Genomic DNA, 21,512 nt, shown 5'->3' with positions numbered 1-21,512 from the left:
ACAGCTGCTTTTAAAATCTCATATAATCATGGGTACAAATTCTTATGATTTATGGCAATTAGGAAGGAAAATAACCAGGTTACTTATATTGTCTTTGCTAACTGGCCACCATTTGTCTTAGGTGTGATAATTGTATGCTGTGAAAAAATAAACACGCTGTGATCATAGAGAGAGTTTCTTATGGTTGCTAGACATCACAAAATGGCTCCTTCTTGTTTCTAGTATCTATGATTACTTTTCTTGTCTGCTGTTATGACAATTCCTTTTGAGACCAATTGATTAATGAGCAGCACAATATCCCTGGGACCTCTAGAAAAACCTTTGGTGACTGTCTCCTTTGAAAGACTCGCAGACTTATTTTTCCACTTACAGTTGAAGGTGGATATTTTTCTACCTAAAGTTTTTTTGTTTGTTTGTTTTTTACGTTGACCCAGAAAATTCCAGGGGTATTTTTTAATTTATGCTCCAATGCCATTATCTTAAATACTTGGAAAGTGTGGGATTTCATTGCCAAACAAGCAAAGGCATAGACTCAAAGGGGCTGAAGTCATGTTTAAACTGAAAAAAAAATCTAGCATTCTCTCATGAATGGGATATGGGAAATTAAGTCATGGTTAGCTGAATTCTAGCCTAATTCAGCATGTAAGAGAAAAATGGCATTTTTGGAAATAACACATATTCAACTAGAGTAGCACTACATGGGCTCCAGTCCTCCTCTAGAAGCTTGCCCTTGGGTATCCAAAAAATAGATGAGACCACAAGGAAACATAGGATCCTGACAGCCCATAATTCAATGACACAGATATGCCTCTGGCAAGGAGAAGGTCCTGGATTCCAGCACAGACCATTGCTTTTAATGGGTCAGGAACTTCCTCCTTGTCTTTACCCAGGGGTGGTGCAGCCAGGCCTAGGGTCAGTGAGGACCTAGTCATGGCACTTATGGTGGGACTAGACATGTTCATATCAGTAGGTCCTGACGATCTCCATCCCAGAGTGCTGAGGGAATTGGCAGAGGTCATTGCAGGACCCCTGGAACAACTTTATGAGCACTCGTGGCAAGGTGCCAGAGGACTGGAAAAGGGCCAATGTGGTCCCCATTTTCTTAAAAGGGACGAAGGAGGACCCAGGAAACTATAGGCCCATTAGTCTTACTTTGGTCCTGGGGAAACTCTTTGAGAAAATTATCCAGGAGCACATCTGCGAGGGACCAGCAGGGTTGATTGATTATACTTAGGGGCAACCAACATGGGTTCATTAGAGGGAGGTCCTGTCAGACCAACCTGGTGGCCTTCTACAACCAGGTCACAAAATCCTTGGACGCAGGTGTTACTGTGGATGTAGTCTTTCTGGATTTTAGGAAGACCTTCGACACTGTCTCTCACCTCATTCTCATTAAAAAATTAGGTGACTGTGGTGTTGATGCCTACAGTTAGGTGGGTCGCAATTTGGCTGGGGGGCTGCACCCACAGAGTGGTGGTGGATGGGTCTTATTCGACCTGGAGAGATGTAGGCAGTGGGGTTTCCCAGGACTCGGTCCTTGGGTCCGCACTGTTCAATTTCTTTATTAGTAACTTGAATGAGGGGGGTGAAAAGCACCTTTTTCAAATGTGCGCATGACAGTAAGATGTTGGGAGAAGTGGAGAGGATCATGCTAGAGGAGAGGGACAGGCTACAACTAGATCTGGACAGGTTACAGGGGTGGGTGAGGACAGGATGGGTTTTAATACTGACAAGTGCAAGGTACACACCTGGGGAGGAAGAACCAGCAGCATACCTACAAGCTGGGGAACTCCCTTCTTATCAGCACAGAGGCAGAAAAGGATCTTGGAGTCATTATTAATTCCAAGATGAACATGGGCTGGCAGTGTGGGGATGCAGTTAGGAAGGCCAACCACACCTTGTCATGCATCCACAGATTCATCTCAAGCAGGTCCAAGGAGGTGATCCTCCCCCTCTATGTGACCCTGGTCAGGCCAGAGTTGGAGTACTGCATCCAGTTCTGGACGCTGCACTTCAGGAGGGATATGGCCAGCACCAAGAGAGTCCAGAGGAGGGCCACTCACATGATCGGGGGCAGCAGAGCAGGTCCTATGAGGCGAGGCTATGGGACCTGAACCAGTTCAACCTTCACAAGAGAAGGCCGAGAGGAGACCTGTTGGCCATGCATAAACTTACCGGGGGGATCAGCAGGGAATGGGAGAGTCCCTGTTTCCCCAAGCACCTCCCAGAGTAACAAGGAATAACAGCCATAAGCTGTTTGAGAGTAGGTTCAGGCTGGACATTAGAATGCACTACATCACAGTTAGGGTGGCTAGGATCTGGAACCAACTTCCAAGGAAAGGGGTGCTGGCTCCTACTTTGGGGGTTTTTAAGAGGAGGCTGGATAGTTACCTAGCTGGGGTCATATGAGCCCAATATTCTCTCCTGCCCAGACAGGGGGTCAGACTTGATGATCTGCTCAGGTCCTTTCTGACCTTACATCTATGAATCTATGAAGCCCTGGGTAGGCGGCATCCCCCAGGCCGAGGCTGTAGCAGCACTTGGCGTCAATACCATTTTTGGGTTTTTTTTAGTGTGGTGCCTTCACCTTTCCCTTGCTGAAGACTTTCTCCTGGCCCCTCCTGCTTGCCTTCCTGTGTGAATGCCTGTGCAAACACCAGCATGCCCTTATGGCTCTCTGCCAGCTCAACTAAAAGGGATCTGGGGGGCTTCCCCTCTGGATCTGCCCCAGCTGTGCTGGCTCCTCTGCCCCACTTGCCTTCGGGGGATCAGCTGCTGCTGCCCCAGCCTCTGCCTCTGCTGTCACCATTGCTGCCTCCATTCAGGTAACGGGGGCACACATACAAGTGGAGCCCCACATGTGCCCAGTCAGCTCCTCTCCTTACTGCCTTCAGCCCCAACTGGTCATCTTGGGACCAGAAGTCCAACCTCCTTAACCTCTGACCTTTGCCACCAGAAGTCCCTGCTTTTGGCCTTTAAAGTACTCCTTTGGGGCAGAGTGTTTGCCATCCTAGGGGGGAAATAACTCAAATTATATACTAAAACTCAAAAACCCATTATAATATATTTTAATTTAATTTAAAATATATATTTTTGATTTGATTTGTGTGTGTTTGTGCTGCATGTGTAGAAGTGATTGTATGAAAGCTCAAAATGCAGTCTTACCTGTATATTGTGTGGAGTGTGTATGGGTGTCAGGTGGTATGGGGTAGGTGTGGGGTTTGTGGTGAGTTGTGGGCGGGTGGTATTATGGAGGTTTGTGAGGATGTGTGTGTGTGGGTATGGTATTGTGGGTATGGGAGCCACAGGGTGCACAGCAGCCAGCTGGTGGGCAGGAAAGTGAGGAAAGTGGTGGTGATGAGGGAGAGTGGAAATGAGTAGGTGTGTAGAAGTGTAGGGCCAGGTCCCAGAATGGGGTGGTAGGAGCATGGGGTGCAGGCTGGCAGGGGTCTATGCCAGGGGTTCCCAACCTTTTTATACTGCGGACCTGCAAACTGTCTAATTTAGAAATTTAAATTTAATTTACATGCTTAAACTTAATTTTTAGGGGAGGGTGTTGCAAGGATTGGATGGAGTTGGGGCACCAGGGGACCCTGCAGAGGAGGGGGGTTTGCAAGTGGTGGCCTAGAGGGACTTATCTGAGGCTGCCCAGGAAGAAGGGGCTCTGCTGCTTTTCCTAGGAGCAAGCAGCAGAGCTACCTCCTTGTCCTCCGCCATGAGCATTTCCCTGTCCACATCCTCCTGCTTACAGCTGTGGGCAGGGGTGGAGGGTCCTGCCCCACCTGGCGCAGGCCCCAGTGCATGGGCAGCACCTTACCAGCTGTAGCTATGGCAGCGGGAGTGGGATGGGGCATACAGAGCTAGTTGCCTCCCTTCTGGGGCTGCCCCACTACCCACATGTAACTACCAGTGGCATAAGCCATGGCTCCTGTCTGGCTGCCATGTGCCCACTTACTCCCAGCCCCACGTGCCCCAGTCCCATGGCAAAGGCAGGGATGACTGGAAGCAGCTCCAACCCTGCACACCCCGCACTTACCCATCTGGGCTGAGCAGCAGCAGCAGGTGGGAAAGAAGATACTCTCAACACACAGGGAAAAGCAACCCTTCTTCCTCCCACCACTGGCACTCCCTTTTGCATGTGCCTGGGGCTTGCACTGGCTCTGGGCTTGCCTGTCAGGCTGAGCAGCAGTGGCAGTGGGACATGAACTGCTGCTGAGGGGGAGGAAAGTGCACCCTGCGCCTCACCACTGCTGGGCAGAGTTCGGTGGGGGAGCCCACATGGCACTAGGCTCTGCTGCAGCTCCTTTGCTGCTGTCTCTGTGCTGCCCAGTATGGCTGCTCCACATGGCCACTGCTGCTGCACTGGGCAGCACAGAGCTGATGGCAAAGGAGCTGCAGGAAAGCCTAGTGCAGAGCAGGCTTTGGCAGACTGCCCAGTAGTGGCAGGAAGGGGGGTGCTTTTCCACTGTGCTCAGCTGCAGTTTGTTTGTCACTGCCATTGAGAGCTTGGGCCCTGTGGTGGCAGCAGGCTCACCAGATGGGCAGAGCAGCAGCAGTGGTGAAGCACAAACTGCTCCTGGGGCAGGGGAAATGCAGCCCCTCCCCTTCTGCCACTGGTGCTCCCTGCAGCAGCAGCTTAGAGCCCATTCAGGGCTGCCTGTGCCCATTATTTTGTGCCCATTCTCAGTGGGGACACAGTGGAGAGGCAGAACAGCCCCACATGGGGTCTGGGCAGCTGCTGCATGTAGTGCTGGCAGGGGCAGGGGACACTTTTTTCCTGTTGTTAGAAATATTATTAAAAATGCATTATGAATAGTGTTGTTAGAACAGCACAGCTGCCAGCTCTCCCTGGTGGGAGGGGGAGGTGGAGGAGAAGCTACTAAGGGCTCTTTGTATTAAGGTATCACTCTCTTTGTTTTGCAAATTTACTATCTCTTTGTTACACTAAATCACCCTCCCTTTCATGCTTTCTTCATTTTCTTGGGTAGATAAGAGTAATTGCAATTTTTAATGATCCTGTCCTTGAAGACAGGGAAGGTTTGTACTTTTGGTAACCTAAAGAGCTTTCTGAGCAGGCGTAATTAGCTAATGCATATAAGCCTATCCGCCCCGCATACTTAAGTAGTTAATTATAATGCACATGCGACGGATGACGTGACGTCATTTCATATATGTTTGTATGAACCGGAAATGAGTTGTAAGAGTTCCTGCTTCTGCACACGTGCTCAGGAGAGAGGGGATAAAGCCTGCTGAGAAGTTGTCCCCGCGGGCAGAGTGTGGTCTTTTGTCTTTGCTCTGACCCTATTTGCAAATATACCTTTTGTATTGCTAATAGCGTGTGTCTGAGAGTTCTTCGCCTCCCGAGAAACGAATCGCAGCCATTTCTGCAACACTGTGCTGAGCAGCAGCTTGTTTCCCACCCACCACCACTGCTCAGTCCAGATGGGTGAGCATGGCACAGGGTTCGGGCTGCACACTTGTCCCCACCTGTGCCATGGGGCTGGGGCTGGCACAGCTGGGAGTGAGTGAGCATGTGGCATCCGGGTGGGATCACAGGACTTGCACCAGTGCCCCAGGGCCAGCACTGGCAGGGCCCAGAGCGGGTAGCAGGAGCGCAGGGTCCCAGATGACTGGGGTTCCATGGAGCCAGGCAAGCTCCCCTCTTTGTCTGCTGGTGCATTGCAGCCCGGCTCCATTGACCCCTTGCAGCCTATGCCCCATGCTCCTGCCACCCTGCTTTAGGTCCCAACAGTGCTGGCCCTGGGACACTGGCATGGGCCCTGTGCTCCTGTATGCCCACTCCCTTCCACTCCCCCCACCCCTGCCACCACTTTCCCCACTTTTCTGCCCGTCCCCCCACCCCCTTCTTATCTGAATTTCCAACTCAGGCCATGTGAAGAGCCCCACAGTCCCAGGCTAGAAGCTTCTGGCTGGCGTGGGGAGAGGGGATGGACAGGAGGGCCCTGTTATTGCAGGAGACTGCCGTGGCTTCCCCTGGGTCCTACTGCCCTTGGCTGCTGTCATATTTGACAGGCAGATGAGGGCAGATAAATATTAATTTTCTAAGTTTTTAGGGGCCTCATGGGCTGGACAGAATGGCCTGGTGGGCTGTATCCAACCCATGGGCTGTATGTTTCCCACCCCTGCTACAGAATGCCTATTAAGTTTTAAGGCACTGTACCTAATGAACTTTAAATAAAACACAACAGTTACAGCCCCTTTGGAAATGCCTGCCCTGCATGTGTATAGGCACCCTACATTTTCCTTCTACAAAGGCAGCAGGGAAGCAATTTTAAATCTCTTTTATAAATTCACAATTTAAAAGAGCTGAATCCCCAGTTACCTGTAATTTTAAAGTCTTTTCCTAAAATCTTTGTAGGAATGAAGAAGTGCACATTTTACCAACACTTTACTATGTTTTTAAATACATGACAAGAAGGTACTCTATTGGCTCAACTCAGTAACACTAATCCCCAAAATAAGATGGAATGAGGATCACATTGAGAATAATTGGGGTTTTAAATGCCAGGCACACAGAATGACAAAGTTCCCCTCTGCTATCAACAACTGTGAAAGCTTGAAGTTGTATGCGCCATTAATGGGTGTATTGTTATTATTGCTATATTTTTTAACAAGATTAGAAAATACTGCGAAATATAGCATTAGGAAAAGGACCAGACATGGTAAAAACAAACAAACAGAAGTTGATGCCCTTATTAAAAAATATTTTCAGAACTCTATTATTTGAGCAAAACCACTCAACGTAGCAGATATTCCTGCAGAATACTGTACCGCTCAAAATAACTCATGACGGAGTATGTTGACATTATCCTTGTTATGGCTTAGAGCAGTTCTTAGAAACAGAGAGAGAGAGAGATCAGGCAGGCAGAGAGGGGAGAGACAGGAAAAGTGAGAAAATATTTTCCTTTTGTTTTCCACCCGGGGCTTGAGCCAATTACATTTTAGGCACTTTTACAAACACCAGTATGTGTCTGCTAGTATTTCTCAAGGCCTCCTTGACTTGTTTGTTCCTCAGGCTGTAGATAAAGGGATTGAGCAGAGGTCCCACAACATGATTGAAGACAGCTACTGTTTTACTAAGGTCCATTCTGCCACTGCCCGTGGGAGAGAGGTACATGAAGATGCAGCTGCTGTATGTGATGGTGACGACAATCAGGTGGGAGATGCATGTGGAGAAAGCTTTTTGCCTTCCAGAGGTAGAAGAGATACGCAGCACCGCGAAGAAGATCCTGATGTAGGAGGAGACGTTAATAGAAAAAGTGCCTAGGACGCTGCCTGTGGCCAAAAGGAAACCAAAGAACTGTAGGTTTTGGGTATCTGTGCAGGCAAGTTTAACCATTGGCATGCTATCACAGTAGAAATGATTAATGATGTTTGGGCCACAGAAGGGCAACCGAGCCAGCAGAATAAATGGGACAATAATATACAGAAAACTTGTAATCCAGGAGCCCAGCACCAGCTGGGCACATAGCTGATTGCTCATGATAGAAGCATAATGCAGGGGCTTACAGATGGCTACATACCTATCAAAGGACATGGATGCCAGCAGAAAAAACTCAGCGGTGCCCACAGTGATGTAAAAAAAGCATTGGGCGAAACACACTTCCCAAGATATTGACTTGGTACCTGATGCCAGGTTGAACAGAGCTCTTGGGATGGAGGTGGAGATCAAGGCAATCTCCAGGACTGAGAAGTTCCTGAGGAGAAAATACATGGGAGTTTGGAGGTGATGATCCAGCAGGGTAATGGCAATGATGACAAGGTTCCCCAGCAGGGTCAGGAGATAGATGGCAAGAAGCAAAAAGAAGAGCAGGATCTGCAGCCAGCGAACGTCCGTGAAGCCCACAAGGATGAACTCTGTCAGTGTTTGGTTCTCCAGACTGCTGCTTTTAAAATCTCGTATAAGCATGGGTAAAAATTCTAATGATTTAGGACAATTAAGAAAGAAAATAACCAGGTTACTTATATTGTCTTAGCTAACTGGCCAGTTTGCCTCAGGTGTCATAACTGTATGCTGTGAAAATATAAACAAATTGTGATCATAGAGAGTGTTTCTTATGCATGCTACACATCACAAAATGGCTCCTTTTTTCTTCTTATGTCATTTGTATATCTGTGATGACTTTTTCTTGACTGCTGTTATGGCAATTCCTTCTGAGACCAATTGGTTAATGAGCAGCACAATAGCCCTGGGACCACTAGAACAACCTTGAGTGACTGTCTCCTTTGAAAGACTGGGGGACTGCAGTAACACTTCTTTTTTTCCCTAGAGATGAAGGTTGCATATTTTCTAGCTGAAATTTTTTTTTTTATAATTATAATTTATAATTTTCTGACCCAGAGAATTCCAGATACAATTTTCTAGTTTTGTTCCAGTGTCAATACCTTAAATATATAGGAAAGTGTCTTATTTCACTGCCAAACCTCATGAAGGCATATACTTGATGGGGCTAAATACATTTTTTACTGAAAAAATCTAGTAACTTTTCATGGAGGGGATATGGGAAATGAACTCACGTTCAGGTAAATTCTAGTCTGTAACTCATCACATTGGAGAAAAATGGCTATTTTTGAAAAACAAACATGTTCAATACAGTAGCATTACAGGGTCCCTGGTCCTCGTTTAGAAACTGGCCCCTGGGCATCCAAAAATAGAGGAGATCATGAGAAAACAAAGAAGCCTGACAACCTGTGATTCAATTATATGGATTTGCTTCTGGCAAGGAAGCGGTCCTGGATTCCAGCACAGACCCTTGCTTTTAATGGGTCAAGAATTTCCCCTCAGCTACTCACTCATCTTGTCCAATGAACATTAAATACAAGTTGTAGTGGCTTAGTGTCAAAAGGAGAGCGGAAGAGGGCACAGGGTATTTCCCCACCTCTGGTGTGGTATTCTTAGGACTTGGTTGGGAACTCAGAGTGATGGAGGTTCAATCTTCTCTGCAACTCCACCTTTGTGGAGTGACCTAACCATTATACACTTAGGTTAAAACATACAGAGGCCTCCTCCTCCATGTCATTTTGGGACTCATTTCCAGGTGCACATGTATGGAGTTTGGTAACTGCCCGGATCCAGCACAGCCCGGTGCCCATGCATAATAGTTATGTGGATGGTTGCACACTTACCCTGTACAGGGAGTAGAATGTCAAAGTGCGTGTAAGTGCAAAAAACCTCAATTATGCCACTTGAGGTGTGCCATTTGGGTATATGAAGTGAAATAGGATAGTGGCCCATTGTAACAGGAAGCCAAAGGCTACATTAAGGGAAAAGCATGGCAGGCTAAACTTGCCATGTGGGCTTGGCAGCTGGGCAAAACCAGCTGCTAGAAAGTAAGCAGGCCATGGACAGCAAGGCTAGAAGCTACTACTGGCAGGTGGGGGTGACTGTCCTGGAGCTAGCTGTTTTGCAGTAAGGAGCCAAGGGGCAGGCAGCACAGAAGGAAAGGCTGAATGCAGCTGGATTAAGCTGCCGCAGAAGAGGGCAGACTGGCTATCAAACCAAAGCAGATACCTCTATGTGGGGCTGGGGAGCCACATGAAAGGAAGGGGTGAACCTTTGGGGCACGTAAGCCCAGTGCCCGAGACCAAGTAGACAATCTGGCCATGCCTGCGGCAGGGAGAAGAGCTCCAGAGGCAGGTGACTTGCAGTGGGATGGATTGTAGCTGTGCAGCAGTTTGCTGGTATTTATGTTGAGATTAGGTTTGAGCCCAGAGGACCAGCCTGTTGCTATAGGGCAGAATGGAGGCCCACAGAAAGATGCCTGGTATGGTACTCTGGGATAGGCAGCATAGCCTGGGATCAGGGACCCAGGGTACTGAAGGCTGGTGCAGGGAAAGCAGCCTAGGCCAGGGCAGGAACCCAGAGGACTCAGGGTTAGGGCAGAACTACAGCAACCGAGCTGAGGTCAGGGGCCCAGAGGTCTGGAGGAATTAGGCTAAGTCTGGGGGGTCTAAGGTCATGGTACAGAGCCTAAAGCCAAGGAGGGGTTGAAGCCAGAGCAGCCTTAGGCCAAGAGGGCTAAATAGCCTGGGGAAGGGATTTGAAGCCCAAAAGGAGCAGAAGGTAGATTAGGGCCACGGGTCTAGGGAAAAGTGAGCCTTGCCAAGGCCAGGAGCCCGGCAGTTTGAGTGAATTGACAGATGGATTGGGCCAGAGGGCCCAGTGGGAGAACTCAAAGTAATACCTGTTGAGGTGGCACAGGCATGACTACAGCGGAGGATGGAGACCATGAATATAGTCCAAAAGGCAACTGGTACCCTGAGAAACTGTTAGGGCCAGGAGGGCCACAGTTTAGTGCCTGATGGGCAAAACTGGGGTCAGCTGCGTATGGGAAGTACCAAATGGCTAAAGTGAACTAGGGCTCACTCTGGGGCCCTGGGGCAGCCTCCCTAAACATTGTAAAATTTTATCAAGGTATGGCAGGTGAAGAAAAAAGTGAGGGTACCCCAAAGAGCTGGAGCAAGGCAGGTGTTGTGTGGCTACCAGGGGCCTTCACAATTGCCCCCCTGATACATCAGTAAAAGAAAGGCCCCCCAAACCCTGCATTAATGTGTACCTTAATTTTGCTTTTTGGCAATTTAGAATCTGAAGAACGGGACAAAATTCTTTGGTCCTTTTATCTACACCACCTGGAACAAGGAGTTCAAAGGGTCCAGGAAGGCAACCATTACTCAGAAACAAACTCTTCTTGTGACACACACTTCTAAATCCATCAGGGCAGCTTTTTTGACTGCTTCTGTTTTTAAATACCTTTTGAGCTTGGCAAGAGAAAGGCAAGTGAGTTTCAGAGCCCATGCAAGAATTGGACATGAACAGAAGAGGTGGCTCTGGAAATAATTGATTAATTAGGACCATGGTTTCAGTGGGGTTGCCACAGGAAAGCTATTCATATTAGCCCTTCTACAATTTTGTGCAAAGGGAAGTTACATATTTTGTTGATTTTATGCATTTTTCCTTTTCATGTGGACATAGAGAAAGGGCAAAGGAAGTTCAATCATAGCAGCAGGGTATGGTTTTACCAAAAGAACTATCTCCATACTCAGTCCTTTCAGAGGGGGACAAATTGTTTTTACCATGAAGTAACTTGTGGCAAGTATTTTTCTACTGCAATAATGTGGGTAGCTGAAGTCAACCAAAGAATTTCTTGACTGGATACTTGCAGTAAAACTTCTTGTGATTCTATTTCAGGTATTTACTATGTGATAGCTTTCTTTCACAGCCATCCTTCCCCCCAGTAGGTGAATCTATCCTCTCCCAGGGGAGATCAGTGTTATTACCACTGCTCTGAGTGTCTAAAGACCAGGTTTTCTCAATATATTAGGTGCCTAAGTGCAATCTTATTCTACCTTGATCAAATCCCAGAAACAAAAACAGATAATACTTAAGGCATCTTGATCCTGCTTTTCCTCATTGCTTAACCTTAAAATGAAGATGGTGCTGTATTACAAGAATAGATGCACAAAAAGATTTGCAGGGACTTGGACAAAGTAGAACAAAATCACATCTGGGTGCCTAAGATGTTGTAGACACACCATAAACTTGAATCTGGGATGAACTTGTTTCCCTGAGGGGTCAGGCTAACACTCAGGATCTCAATATTGTGCTGTTAGACAGGAGGACGTGGTGAACAACTGCACATGCACACATAAAAATTAATTAAGCACACACTCACTAAGTGCATACACCCCTATTAGGCATACACACTCACACTACCAGCTCAAGCACATACACTATCAACCCCAAAAGTTAGACACAGATCATTAATTCGTATATCATGCACACAATGACACATACACACACACACACACACACACACTAGCAACTCAGATACACACATGTTCAAAATAACTAGTCTGGGTTCACGCACACTACACACACCAAATCTAGACAGAATCAGTTACCAGTTACCAACACCTGCACATTCAATACACATATGTGGATTACTAATTTATATACCCCACACACACAATATCTATATATATGTGTATTCACTAATTTACACACATATTACCCACCCACACATACACACAAGTGAGTTCCTAAGTTGGGTATTGTGGTATGTATGTATGTATGTGCTTGGTGTACTTGGGATACCTCGGGAAAGGTTAAGGTAAGAAAGTAGAAGTGTAGGGGTTTAAAGTTACCAATACCAGGATTAGAACTGGTAGACTACAGGGGCCTGGGCTGAAGAACTGAGGCTCAGGGGTAACTTTAGGTTAACTGATCTTAATTGATTAAAAGACAATGCCCAGAGCCTGAAGAACAGGGAAGCAATGCCAGCACAGCTATGGGGAGCTGAAAAGGTAGGTAGGGAGAGGGAAAAATGGGACTAAGGGAAAGTGTGGGTGTTAAAGAGGGGCTCTGGGTGTGGGGAGGCAGAGGATGGCCCCTGGGCAGCTAGAGAAGTTGCAGAGAGCAGCAGCAGCTGCTGGAAGCTGGAGAAAACTGGACAGCTAAGAGGAGCTGGGAACCTGGGGTGGGGAGGAGGGGATTATAGAAGGTGCGGGGGAAGCCTGAAAACAGAGAAACGGACAGCAGAAAATCACAGGAAAAGCAGCAAGTGGCAGGGCAGCAGAGAGTCACAGGGAAAAGGCAGTAAGAGCAGGGAAGGCAGGGAGGTGGCAGAAAAGGGGAGATGGAATTGGGAGGAGATGGGGAAACTAGCAGAGGGGGTGGGAACAGGAGCTGAGAGAATGAGGCTGGAATTTAAGATAAGGAAGGGAATGGGATTTAGTAAAACATGACTCAACTCGGGGTTGCAAATGACAGTGGTTTTATTGAACGGGGGAGATGGTGACACAACGTCTTATTGGTTCCCTTGCACCTGCACCCACCCACCCACCCACACACACACGTGTGCACACACACATGCGTGCGCACACACACGCACGCACACACAATGGCAGCAGGGGTTAGAGAGGCTTGGTGCAGGGGATGAAGTCCACTGAAGTCCAGGAGGAGAGAGAGAGACAGAGAGAGTCCAAATTGTAGGAGGAGGTGTGCAGGTAATATCTTCCTATCCAGGCTGGAAAGGGGTCCTTGTCCAATAGATATTGTCCAGAGGGAGGTTGCCGGCAGGGCTTCTGGGTGGATAGGTGGTGTGGCATGGTGCTGGTTCAGATGGAAAGGGTGTCCCACAGGGTCTGTCTTCACTGCCCCTTTTTATAGGGGCAGACCTTGTGTGACCCTAGTGACAGGAGGCATGCCCAGGTAAGGGTCAGCCCCTGGGGTACTGAGCATGTGTGCTCCATGCAGGGATGTGCAGTTTTGGGTGTCTGTTAATGGTGAGAGTTGCTGGTTCTGTAGGGTCTTTTGTTTTTCAAATGCTGTTCTTGTCTCTGTTCCTGGGTGAGGTATGTGGTCCCTGGATGAATCAATGCGAGGTGATGGCCCAGTCATTACAGGCCATTCAGTAGAGGCCTGCTCCCATTGTATTTCAATCATTCCCAATCATTCTCATTCATCAGGGAACCAATTTACATGGGAGGGGTACAATGAATCATATTGTTGCAACATGGGATGCCCAGGCAGAGGACAGAAGCTGGAGGCTTAACATATAAAATGGAAACTTGACATGACTTTCGTTCACTTACAAACACAGGCCTCAACCATACAATATCCATATGAAACAATAAAAATCAATAAAAAATGATAATAATACAATATACAACAGTAAAAACCAATAGAAACCTAATAATAGTACAATATAAAACAGTGGATATCCAAAACCAAAAACTTGCTACCAAATAAAAATGTTTAAAGCTTATCCTAAGTTTGAGCTCACTTATACTTATCTATAGGGAATAGAGAGGGAGAGGAAAGTCAGAAATGGTTGGGGAAGGGGAGGGAATGCAATAAAAAAAGAAAATGAAACAGGGTTTTGCTACAAACTGACTTGTCCAGTGGCACTCACCAGGTCTGGGGAAGGACCAAACAGGGGCTCTACTAGCGTACTGTAATCTCCTGGACGATGTCTGAGGTGCTAGACAGTCCTTCTTCTGCATCCACATAAGACAGGGTTTCTAAATTCCCTGTACATAAAGTTACAATAACTGCTAATTACCATCAGGCATGATATTTCCTTTGTCTTAGAAGACATTTGGAAGCAATGGTAAACTTCTTTCTTAAATATATGATAATTATGCATTGTCAGATATTTCCATATAAGTACATTCCATTCAGGTTTTTTTAATTACTCATGTAGGACATCTGTCAGAATGAAATGTCTTTATTTTTAAAACAGACTTGAAGAAAAATGCACTGAATTTCAAAGGTTCTCTACGTCTCTCCCAAGCAAGCAACTGATTCACTAAAAGATATCACCCACAAAAATCCTATCCTCTTCATTTTGAAAACAGAGCATTTCAAGCACCTATTCTTTATTTGGGTTTCATTTCCTTTTGTGCTGTTTCTTGTTTTCTGGTAAGGGTTATCTTGTGGTTAATACTAATAATCACCATCATCCTCACCATTATTATCACGGGACAAATATACCAGAGCAATCTAAGAGACTTGAATTGCCATTACCATAATTTTTAACACACATTCCTTAAAGTAGTTAAGGGAAATGATGAATTTGGCTATATTTTTTAAGTATCTAACTGAACGAAACAGATCTCAATTGCAAGGTGGAATCAGATTGATGATGGAAAATACTGAGATTTTAACGGCAAACCCTAATGAATCACAAAATTCCCTAGGTCACCTTAACAGTGACTGGTGCCTGAAGACCTGCACAATCAAATTGGAGAGGCCAGTTGCTTACAGGGTGAATAAATATAGTGGATCATAGTTTAGTGCCATGAGTATGTTTGAAATCATGGAAAGAATGATACCAGGTTCTGATGCCCTTACCACTTTCTCTGTTCCTTGAATAGACCCATTCACCTTACTAGCATCTGAAAAATACTGCATGGACAATGTGACTAATAGCCCCTCTTCATATTACAACTCTTTTCGGCTGTGACTTTGTTTATAAACAAAATGATGCAGACAGAAATGGAAAGAGAGAGATGGGAGGAATATGCAAGTGCACACACATACACACACACACACACACACACACAGATTTTCTTTACTCCTTTCCTTTTCACCCCATATCAGTTCCCTCACAGTTTTGTTTTTGTAGCAAGCATCATGGTTCATCTGAATGCATCTCTCATGGCATCCTTGACTTGCTTGTTTCTGAGACTATAGATGAAGGGGTTGAGCAGAGGGGACACCACATTGTTGAAGAGAGCCACCCCTTTACTGAGGTCCATTCTGCTGCTTCCTTGGGGGGTGACATACAGGAAGATGCAGCCACCATAGGAGAGTGAAACCACGGTCAGGTGGGAGCTACAGGTGGAGAAGGCTTTCTGCCTCCCTGTGGCTGAGGGAAGGTGCAGCACTGTGGAGATGATGTTAATATAGGAGATGAGGGTGATGGAGAAAGTGCCAACTATGCTGCCTGTGGCCAAAAGGAAAATCAGTATTTCTAGATACTGTATATCGGTGCAGGCCAATTTAAGCAATGGCACGGTATCACAGAAGAAATGGTCAATGACATATGGGCCACATAAGGGCAGCTGGAAATATATAATGAATGGGGAAATCACATACACAGAACTGAGGAGCCAAGAGCCTAGCACCATCTGCCTGCAGAGCTGGCTGTTCATGATGGAAGTGTAGTGTAGTGGCTTGCAGATGGCCATATACCGATCAAAGGAGATAGCTGCCATCAGAAAAAACTCAGTTGTGCCAACAATGACATAGAAAAGGCACTGGGCAAAACACCCAGCTACAGAGATAGATTTAGTGCCTGACACCAGATTGAACAAAACGTTGGGGATGGTGGTGGAGGTTACACCAATCTCCAAGAAAGAGAAGTTCCGGAGGAAAAAATACATGGGTGTTTGTAGGCGATGGTCCACCAAGGTGATGGAGATGATGACCAGGTTTCCAGCTAAACTCAGGAGATAGGCACAGAGCAACAGAAAGAACAGCAGGATCTGGAGCCAACGAATGTCTGTGAAGCCCATGAGGATAAATTCTGTCATGGTTTGGTTATCCATAGCCAGGTGTGCATTAACCTCATTCAGACATAAGAAAATGCCTGTGGCCTATGATAAACCAGAACAAAATAACTGCCTAAGTCTCAATTTTTCAGTTACCAAGTTGTAACATTTTACTTTGTAATCCATGTCTTGGAAAGGAGCCGAGTATGAGATGGTTTCTAATCATTGCTGTTTGCTGCCAATAACTCCTCCTTGTTTTTATGTATTTATAATTTCTGTAATTTGCCTACCAGCATGACAATGCCTTCTGAGACCAATCAGCTAACAAGCATGGCCATGTCCCTAGGGCATTAGGAAAAATTCTCCTAGAAGTCTTTGGAACTTGGCTATTTTATTTTTTCCTTTCTGGGAAGAAATGTTATCTTCAAAAGTCTGGGCATTTTTTGGGATGGAGGGTTTGCCATTGAATCAGAAACACTTTTTGTTATTTGGTTCAGGTAAAATATCTTGAGGTAAAATTATGGAAGATTGTAGGGCTTCAACAATAAGCCAACCACTATTTTTTTTCCCCCCAGGCCAAGGGCCTGAATGAATTCTTTCCATGAAAGGAAATGCACTTACTAAAACATGAAATATCTTGGTGCATGGGTTTTATTGTGAAAACAGAAACCATACCAATGAGCATTTTTTTTGGATCAAAACAAAACACTTCTATTTTGGGCATGTATTTTTCTGGGCAACAATAAAAACAACTCCCCATCCAGCTGCACCAAAGGTTCTTGTTGCCAGAGTTATAACTGGGCAGTTTGGTGCCTGGGGTGGAGGAGATACACTGCGGCAGTGGTGACTTGTAGCTGCTTATAACCCCTGGAGCGGCCATGGCAGCAGCTGTCATTCTTCTATACACCCCCAGTCACCTCACCTTTGTTATACTAGTGCCTGTTGTCCATTCCAGACATGCTTGTTTTCAAGGAGCACATTACTGTGACTATATCCAGACTGAGTAGAACCCAGGTGCATGTATCGCAGTAGCTCCGACTTGGGAGATAGGTTGAACCTGCAGGAGATCTGAAGAAGTAAGAAATGTGCCTAATTCCTGAAAGCTAGTCTAATAAATTATGCCACAGAAACCCCCCTTGCTTTCTGTTTGTCATGAGTTTTGTTTTTAGAGACATATGTGCAGGTCTATCTATCTATCTAATTATCTATTAATTATCTATCTTAATGATCTAAGAATCTTAATTTTCATTGGCCAGCTTAATCACATGATGTCACCCCCGCACAAAAAATCACCACTCTCACATACATTTAAATTCATATTTTACATTCTTATTATTATATATAATGCTATTTTATATGTCAAGTTCGAATTATATATTCTTAGTTAAATACATATTTTAAATACAGTATTTCCACCTTGAAATTACCCCATTAAATAATTACATAAATAGACTTTAATGGAAAATAATTCCAGAAAAAAATCAGAAAAAGAAAAATCATTCTGCAGGTAAAGCATGAGAATGAAAGATGTGATCCCTGCAAGTGGAAATGAAAAATCATATAATTTTTTCCCCCTTTTCTAAAGTTAGACCCTTCGGACCCACACTGCCAGTCAGTGTATATTAACTGCCCTCTGCATCTGAAATGGACTGGGTATTCTAATGACAATGATTGTTTTTTAATGAATGGATATAATGAATGAACAGTTTTCAGGAATGAATGAGTTTTAATGAATGACAGCTTGGAATCTCACCTCCCAAATGGTGTGACATTAGCACAAGTCCTAAAAAAAAAATGGGATTAGAAAATATCACAGAACCAGCCAAAATTATTTTCCTTCTGGTTTAAAATGCCTCTAAATGTAAAGGAACACAAAGGGATAGGATGTGGCAGTTCACAAAAAGAGTATGGTAGACTAAACTGAACTCTGACTGAATGGTGAGGACTTGGGGAGTGCAAATGCTGCTTCTAAGATGTGGGTTGGGTATGACTGCAGGGTGCCAGCTAATGGCACATTGTCTTGGCCTACTCAGGTGAGTCTGCACTCAGCATTCTGGATTTCATAGCTGCCATTGTGTGGAACCTCGCTTTCCCCATGCATGGGACAAGGAGGGCCACGCACCTGACCTGGGACCCCATGTGGTGGCAAGAGAGTTAAGAGCTAAACTCTTCAGTGTGGCATTGCTTCGTGGTGCAATCTAGTTGCTGTCTGAGGGGCCAGCATTCAGGCATCCAAACCCCCAAAATGTATAGTGTCGCAGTGCACTGAAGTGCCCTGCGCCTAGGAAATGGTACAGGTGCCGGTTGCCGGGGCAACTGCAGTTTGGCCACCTGACCAGAAAGGGGCAGGGCCTGGCCTATATAAACAGCCTAGGTTGGGGCCAAAGAAGTCAGTTCCCCTCTGGCAGCTGAGGAAGTTAGAGCTCTGTTGGAGCAGGCAGTGCAGAGAAGCCCGATGGCCTGAAACAGCTTCGGTGTGAGGAGACCGGGTGGAGGAAGCCCTGGTAGGAATTTGGGAGGATAAACTACCTGCTGGTTTAGAGTTTGCGTTTTAGCCAGGAGGCTTCATTTGAGTTATAGCTGGTTGGCTTGTGTTATTCCGTTTGTTCATTTGTTATTACACCAGAGGACCGGGTGAGGCTAATAGGGGTTGGAGGAGGCCTCATGGGGCTCCACAGTGGTGTGGGGACCCTGGTGCCAGAGAAGGCACAGCAGTCAGGGGTGCACTGACCCCAGCCCTGAGAAGGGGCCCAGTGAATTGAGGGCCAGGTAAGGCCAAGGCTGCCTGAGCCGTATAGGAATCATAGACCTGAGGAGGGGATTTAGGGGCCAGGCATGGCTACAGCCACCTGAGCCCCAATTATGGGGAGCACCAGTGTGGGCACTGGTAAGAAGCCCAGAGGGTGCTTGCGGTAAGCCCCAGGGAGGGTGCACTGACAAGAAAGGCCCCAGTGCAGGTGAGGGTGCAGAGAAGGGCCCCGGTGGGGGCCACAAGTAGAAGACAAGCCCGGAGGGCATCTGTGAGGGTGCGAGCAACAGTAATTGACTCGACAACGTCCGGTACATCTGAGAGGCTTGGGGCATGGTATTAGGGGTGGTAGGAGCCATGCGTAGCCCTTGAGGTGGGGGCGCACAGAATCATCATAGATGGGGCACAGATTGGAGTATGTCAGGGATACCATGTCAAGGAGGATAAAAAGGCAGCCTCCCTTAATAATCTTATCATCAAAGACATGGCGGGCGAGATTGAGGGTGCATTGACATCTACTTTTCACGGTGGGGGGGGGGGCGCTAGGAGAGATTATGGCTGCTCTTAGGTCCCTGCCCCGTGACATATAGCACTATGCAAAATATATTAGCTTATAGTAGCACTTTCTTAGGGGAGGAGGGAAGAAATCCTAGCTCAGGGGTGGGCAATTATTTTGGGCTGAGGGGCATTTACTGAGTCTTGGCAAGACATCGAGGGCCATATGACAAGGCAGCCAGGGGCAGATAAAGATTAATTTTCTAATTTTTTAGGGGCTCCGTGAGCCGGATACAATGGCCTGGTGGGCACCCCGTCTTAGTTCCTAATCCCTTGTGAGAGATTGATTTCTGGGTTGATTTAAACCAATGCCTAGAATGTAAAGTACATAATCCATGCTTTGAACAAGCCCAAAGGAGAACATATCTTGAGTCTAACGATTATGGTGCTCCCTTGAAAGTGTGTGTGTGGGGGGGGGGCGGGGAAGGTGAAGGGGTAGCGAATCCCTGATGCCAGCATTCTTTAGGCATTTTAGGGAATGAAGTGCATTTTTCTTGCTCTCTGCCTGGCCCCAATACGTTACCTTCTTTGTGTCTAGTGGCTCGGCTTGTATCTGGGGAGTGTGCATTGTAGGAAGATTTGCAGTCCAGAAAAGAGTTGCCTCTTAGGCTAGGTGCCTGTAGGTGAGGGCCAAACTGTATCGCTGAATGTGCTTTTGTTTCCTAAAAACCTACCCAATCCTGTTTGGTGTGTTCAAGATCAAAATGAATTGTGCCCCAAGTTCCTCTTTCTTCTCTCTCCAAAAACTAGAGAAAATTGTAGTTCTGTCTCCCAGGATAGTCATGAGGTTGCAATAACTTTAAAAAAAATTGAGATATATGTCTCTCAGGTTTTTTCTTATTAAAACAACTCCCCCCCCCCAAAAAACAAAAAGATCTCCCCCAACCTTTTTTGATGTTTGTCATTTCCTGCAAACTTCAACTGCTTCCCACAAAAAAGGAAACAATAGGCTAATAAAACCAGACAATGCAGATAATGGCTTCTTTATGACAAGAAAATGGAGGCATAGTTGGAAAGCTCCACATTAGCAAACTTTTAACAAAGCAAAAAATAAAAATAGAATGACTTTTCAAAACATATCCCACTGAAGCAGAGGCCCTCATTACCTAACTGGTTTCTGCATGGTTCCTGAGTTTGCTACTGAGTAACTTGGGGTGGAAAAGCAATACTTAATGCTTTGCTTTACACAGGTGATGACAAAAGCTGCCGGTACTACTGTCACTGTGTCCAGGTGTATCTCTACTAAGTGCTTTGCAAGCCAAGATTGTGGCATTTCAAGCTACTTGAGTATACAGCAGTAGTATATATGAAGTGTGTCTTTCTTTTCAATGTTTTTATGTTTTACTAATGACTACTTGGCAATACAAAGATGCATGGATTCTTACCTTCTTTGTCAACATTCAGTAATGTTCATAGGGAAGGGCTGAGCTATATAAATTCACTTCTTTCATTTATGAAGTGAGAGAGTTGTTATTTGCAGGTGATGTCCTTCAGTGGCCTCATGACTTGTTTTTGGTAGTACCCTGCACTGTCATGAACTTTAAAACTGCTCTCAAGTTTTTTAGGACAGACTAAAAAGAGAAGAAAAATAGATTTATTATCTGGGAAAAAGATCAAGGAAAATGAAGCTTGTTCATTTTCTACACTTCCTCCTTTGGCTTTTTTTGTGTGTGAGAGAGACTATTTTTTTTTATTGCTTTCAGTGGGTAAAAAAATAACATGGGTCCTTACAAATTAATTAATTAAGTTCTAATATTGTGTTCCAGTTTCAAAGATTGAGAATGGAAACTACTTTTTTTTTTTTCAAATCATAACAAAAAAGTTATCAGCAACTTTTCTTATTATGAGCTTAAATTAATGTTTATTTAAATAGAAAAGAAGGGGGAAAGGGAGTTTATACCAGATATTTAGTTTTAAAATGTTCAGACAAGGAGAAAAAAAAAAGATTAATTCAAAATACGAGTAATATTTCAGATCAGTGAGAGGCAAGGATTTCTTTGGGTGATATTTTTTATTGTTGATATCTTTTATTGGCATAGTCGGGATAGTGTTAGACAAGCTTTCACATGCAAGACATCCTTCTTCAGGTTTGAGCTGTAAAAGCCAGCACAGCACGGATTGACTGTACAGCCATCACCTTAGCTTTCATCATTTTCAGGAAATTATCACAGATTTACACTAGTGGATGAAA

At 45.5% G+C, this 21,512-nt stretch overlaps 2 protein-coding genes across 2 annotated transcripts; both read right to left on the bottom strand.

Moving 5' to 3' along the window:
• Positions 1 to 6,955: 6,955 nt before the first annotated feature.
• Positions 6,956 to 7,930, bottom strand: LOC149862529 (olfactory receptor 6C1-like). The gene has a single exon (XM_090053973.1). The coding sequence runs from the start codon at positions 7,928 to 7,930 to the stop codon at positions 6,956 to 6,958; it is 975 nt and encodes a 324-aa protein (XP_089910099.1).
• Positions 7,931 to 15,162: 7,232 nt separating this feature from the next.
• On the bottom strand, positions 15,163 to 16,074 carry LOC149862528 (olfactory receptor 6C75-like). Its single transcript, XM_090053972.1, has one exon. It carries the CDS (start codon positions 16,072 to 16,074, stop codon positions 15,163 to 15,165), a length of 912 nt encoding a protein of 303 aa, XP_089910098.1.
• Positions 16,075 to 21,512: the final 5,438 nt, after the last annotated feature.

The sequence above is a fragment of the Crocodylus siamensis genome, chromosome 6, assembly GCF_052110815.1.
Source record: "Crocodylus siamensis isolate JL-2025a chromosome 6, ASM5211081v1, whole genome shotgun sequence".
Lineage (NCBI taxonomy): Eukaryota > Metazoa > Chordata > Crocodylia > Crocodylidae > Crocodylus > Crocodylus siamensis.
This window is presented reverse-complemented; position numbering and strand designations above follow the sequence as displayed.

Excerpts from the sequence above, each read along its gene's own strand:
- LOC149862528 (XM_090053972.1), bottom strand. The coding sequence starts at position 16,074 with ATGGATAACCAAACCATGACAGAATTTATCCTCATGGGCTTCACAGAC.
- LOC149862529 (XM_090053973.1), bottom strand. The coding sequence starts at position 7,930 with ATGCTTATACGAGATTTTAAAAGCAGCAGTCTGGAGAACCAAACACTG.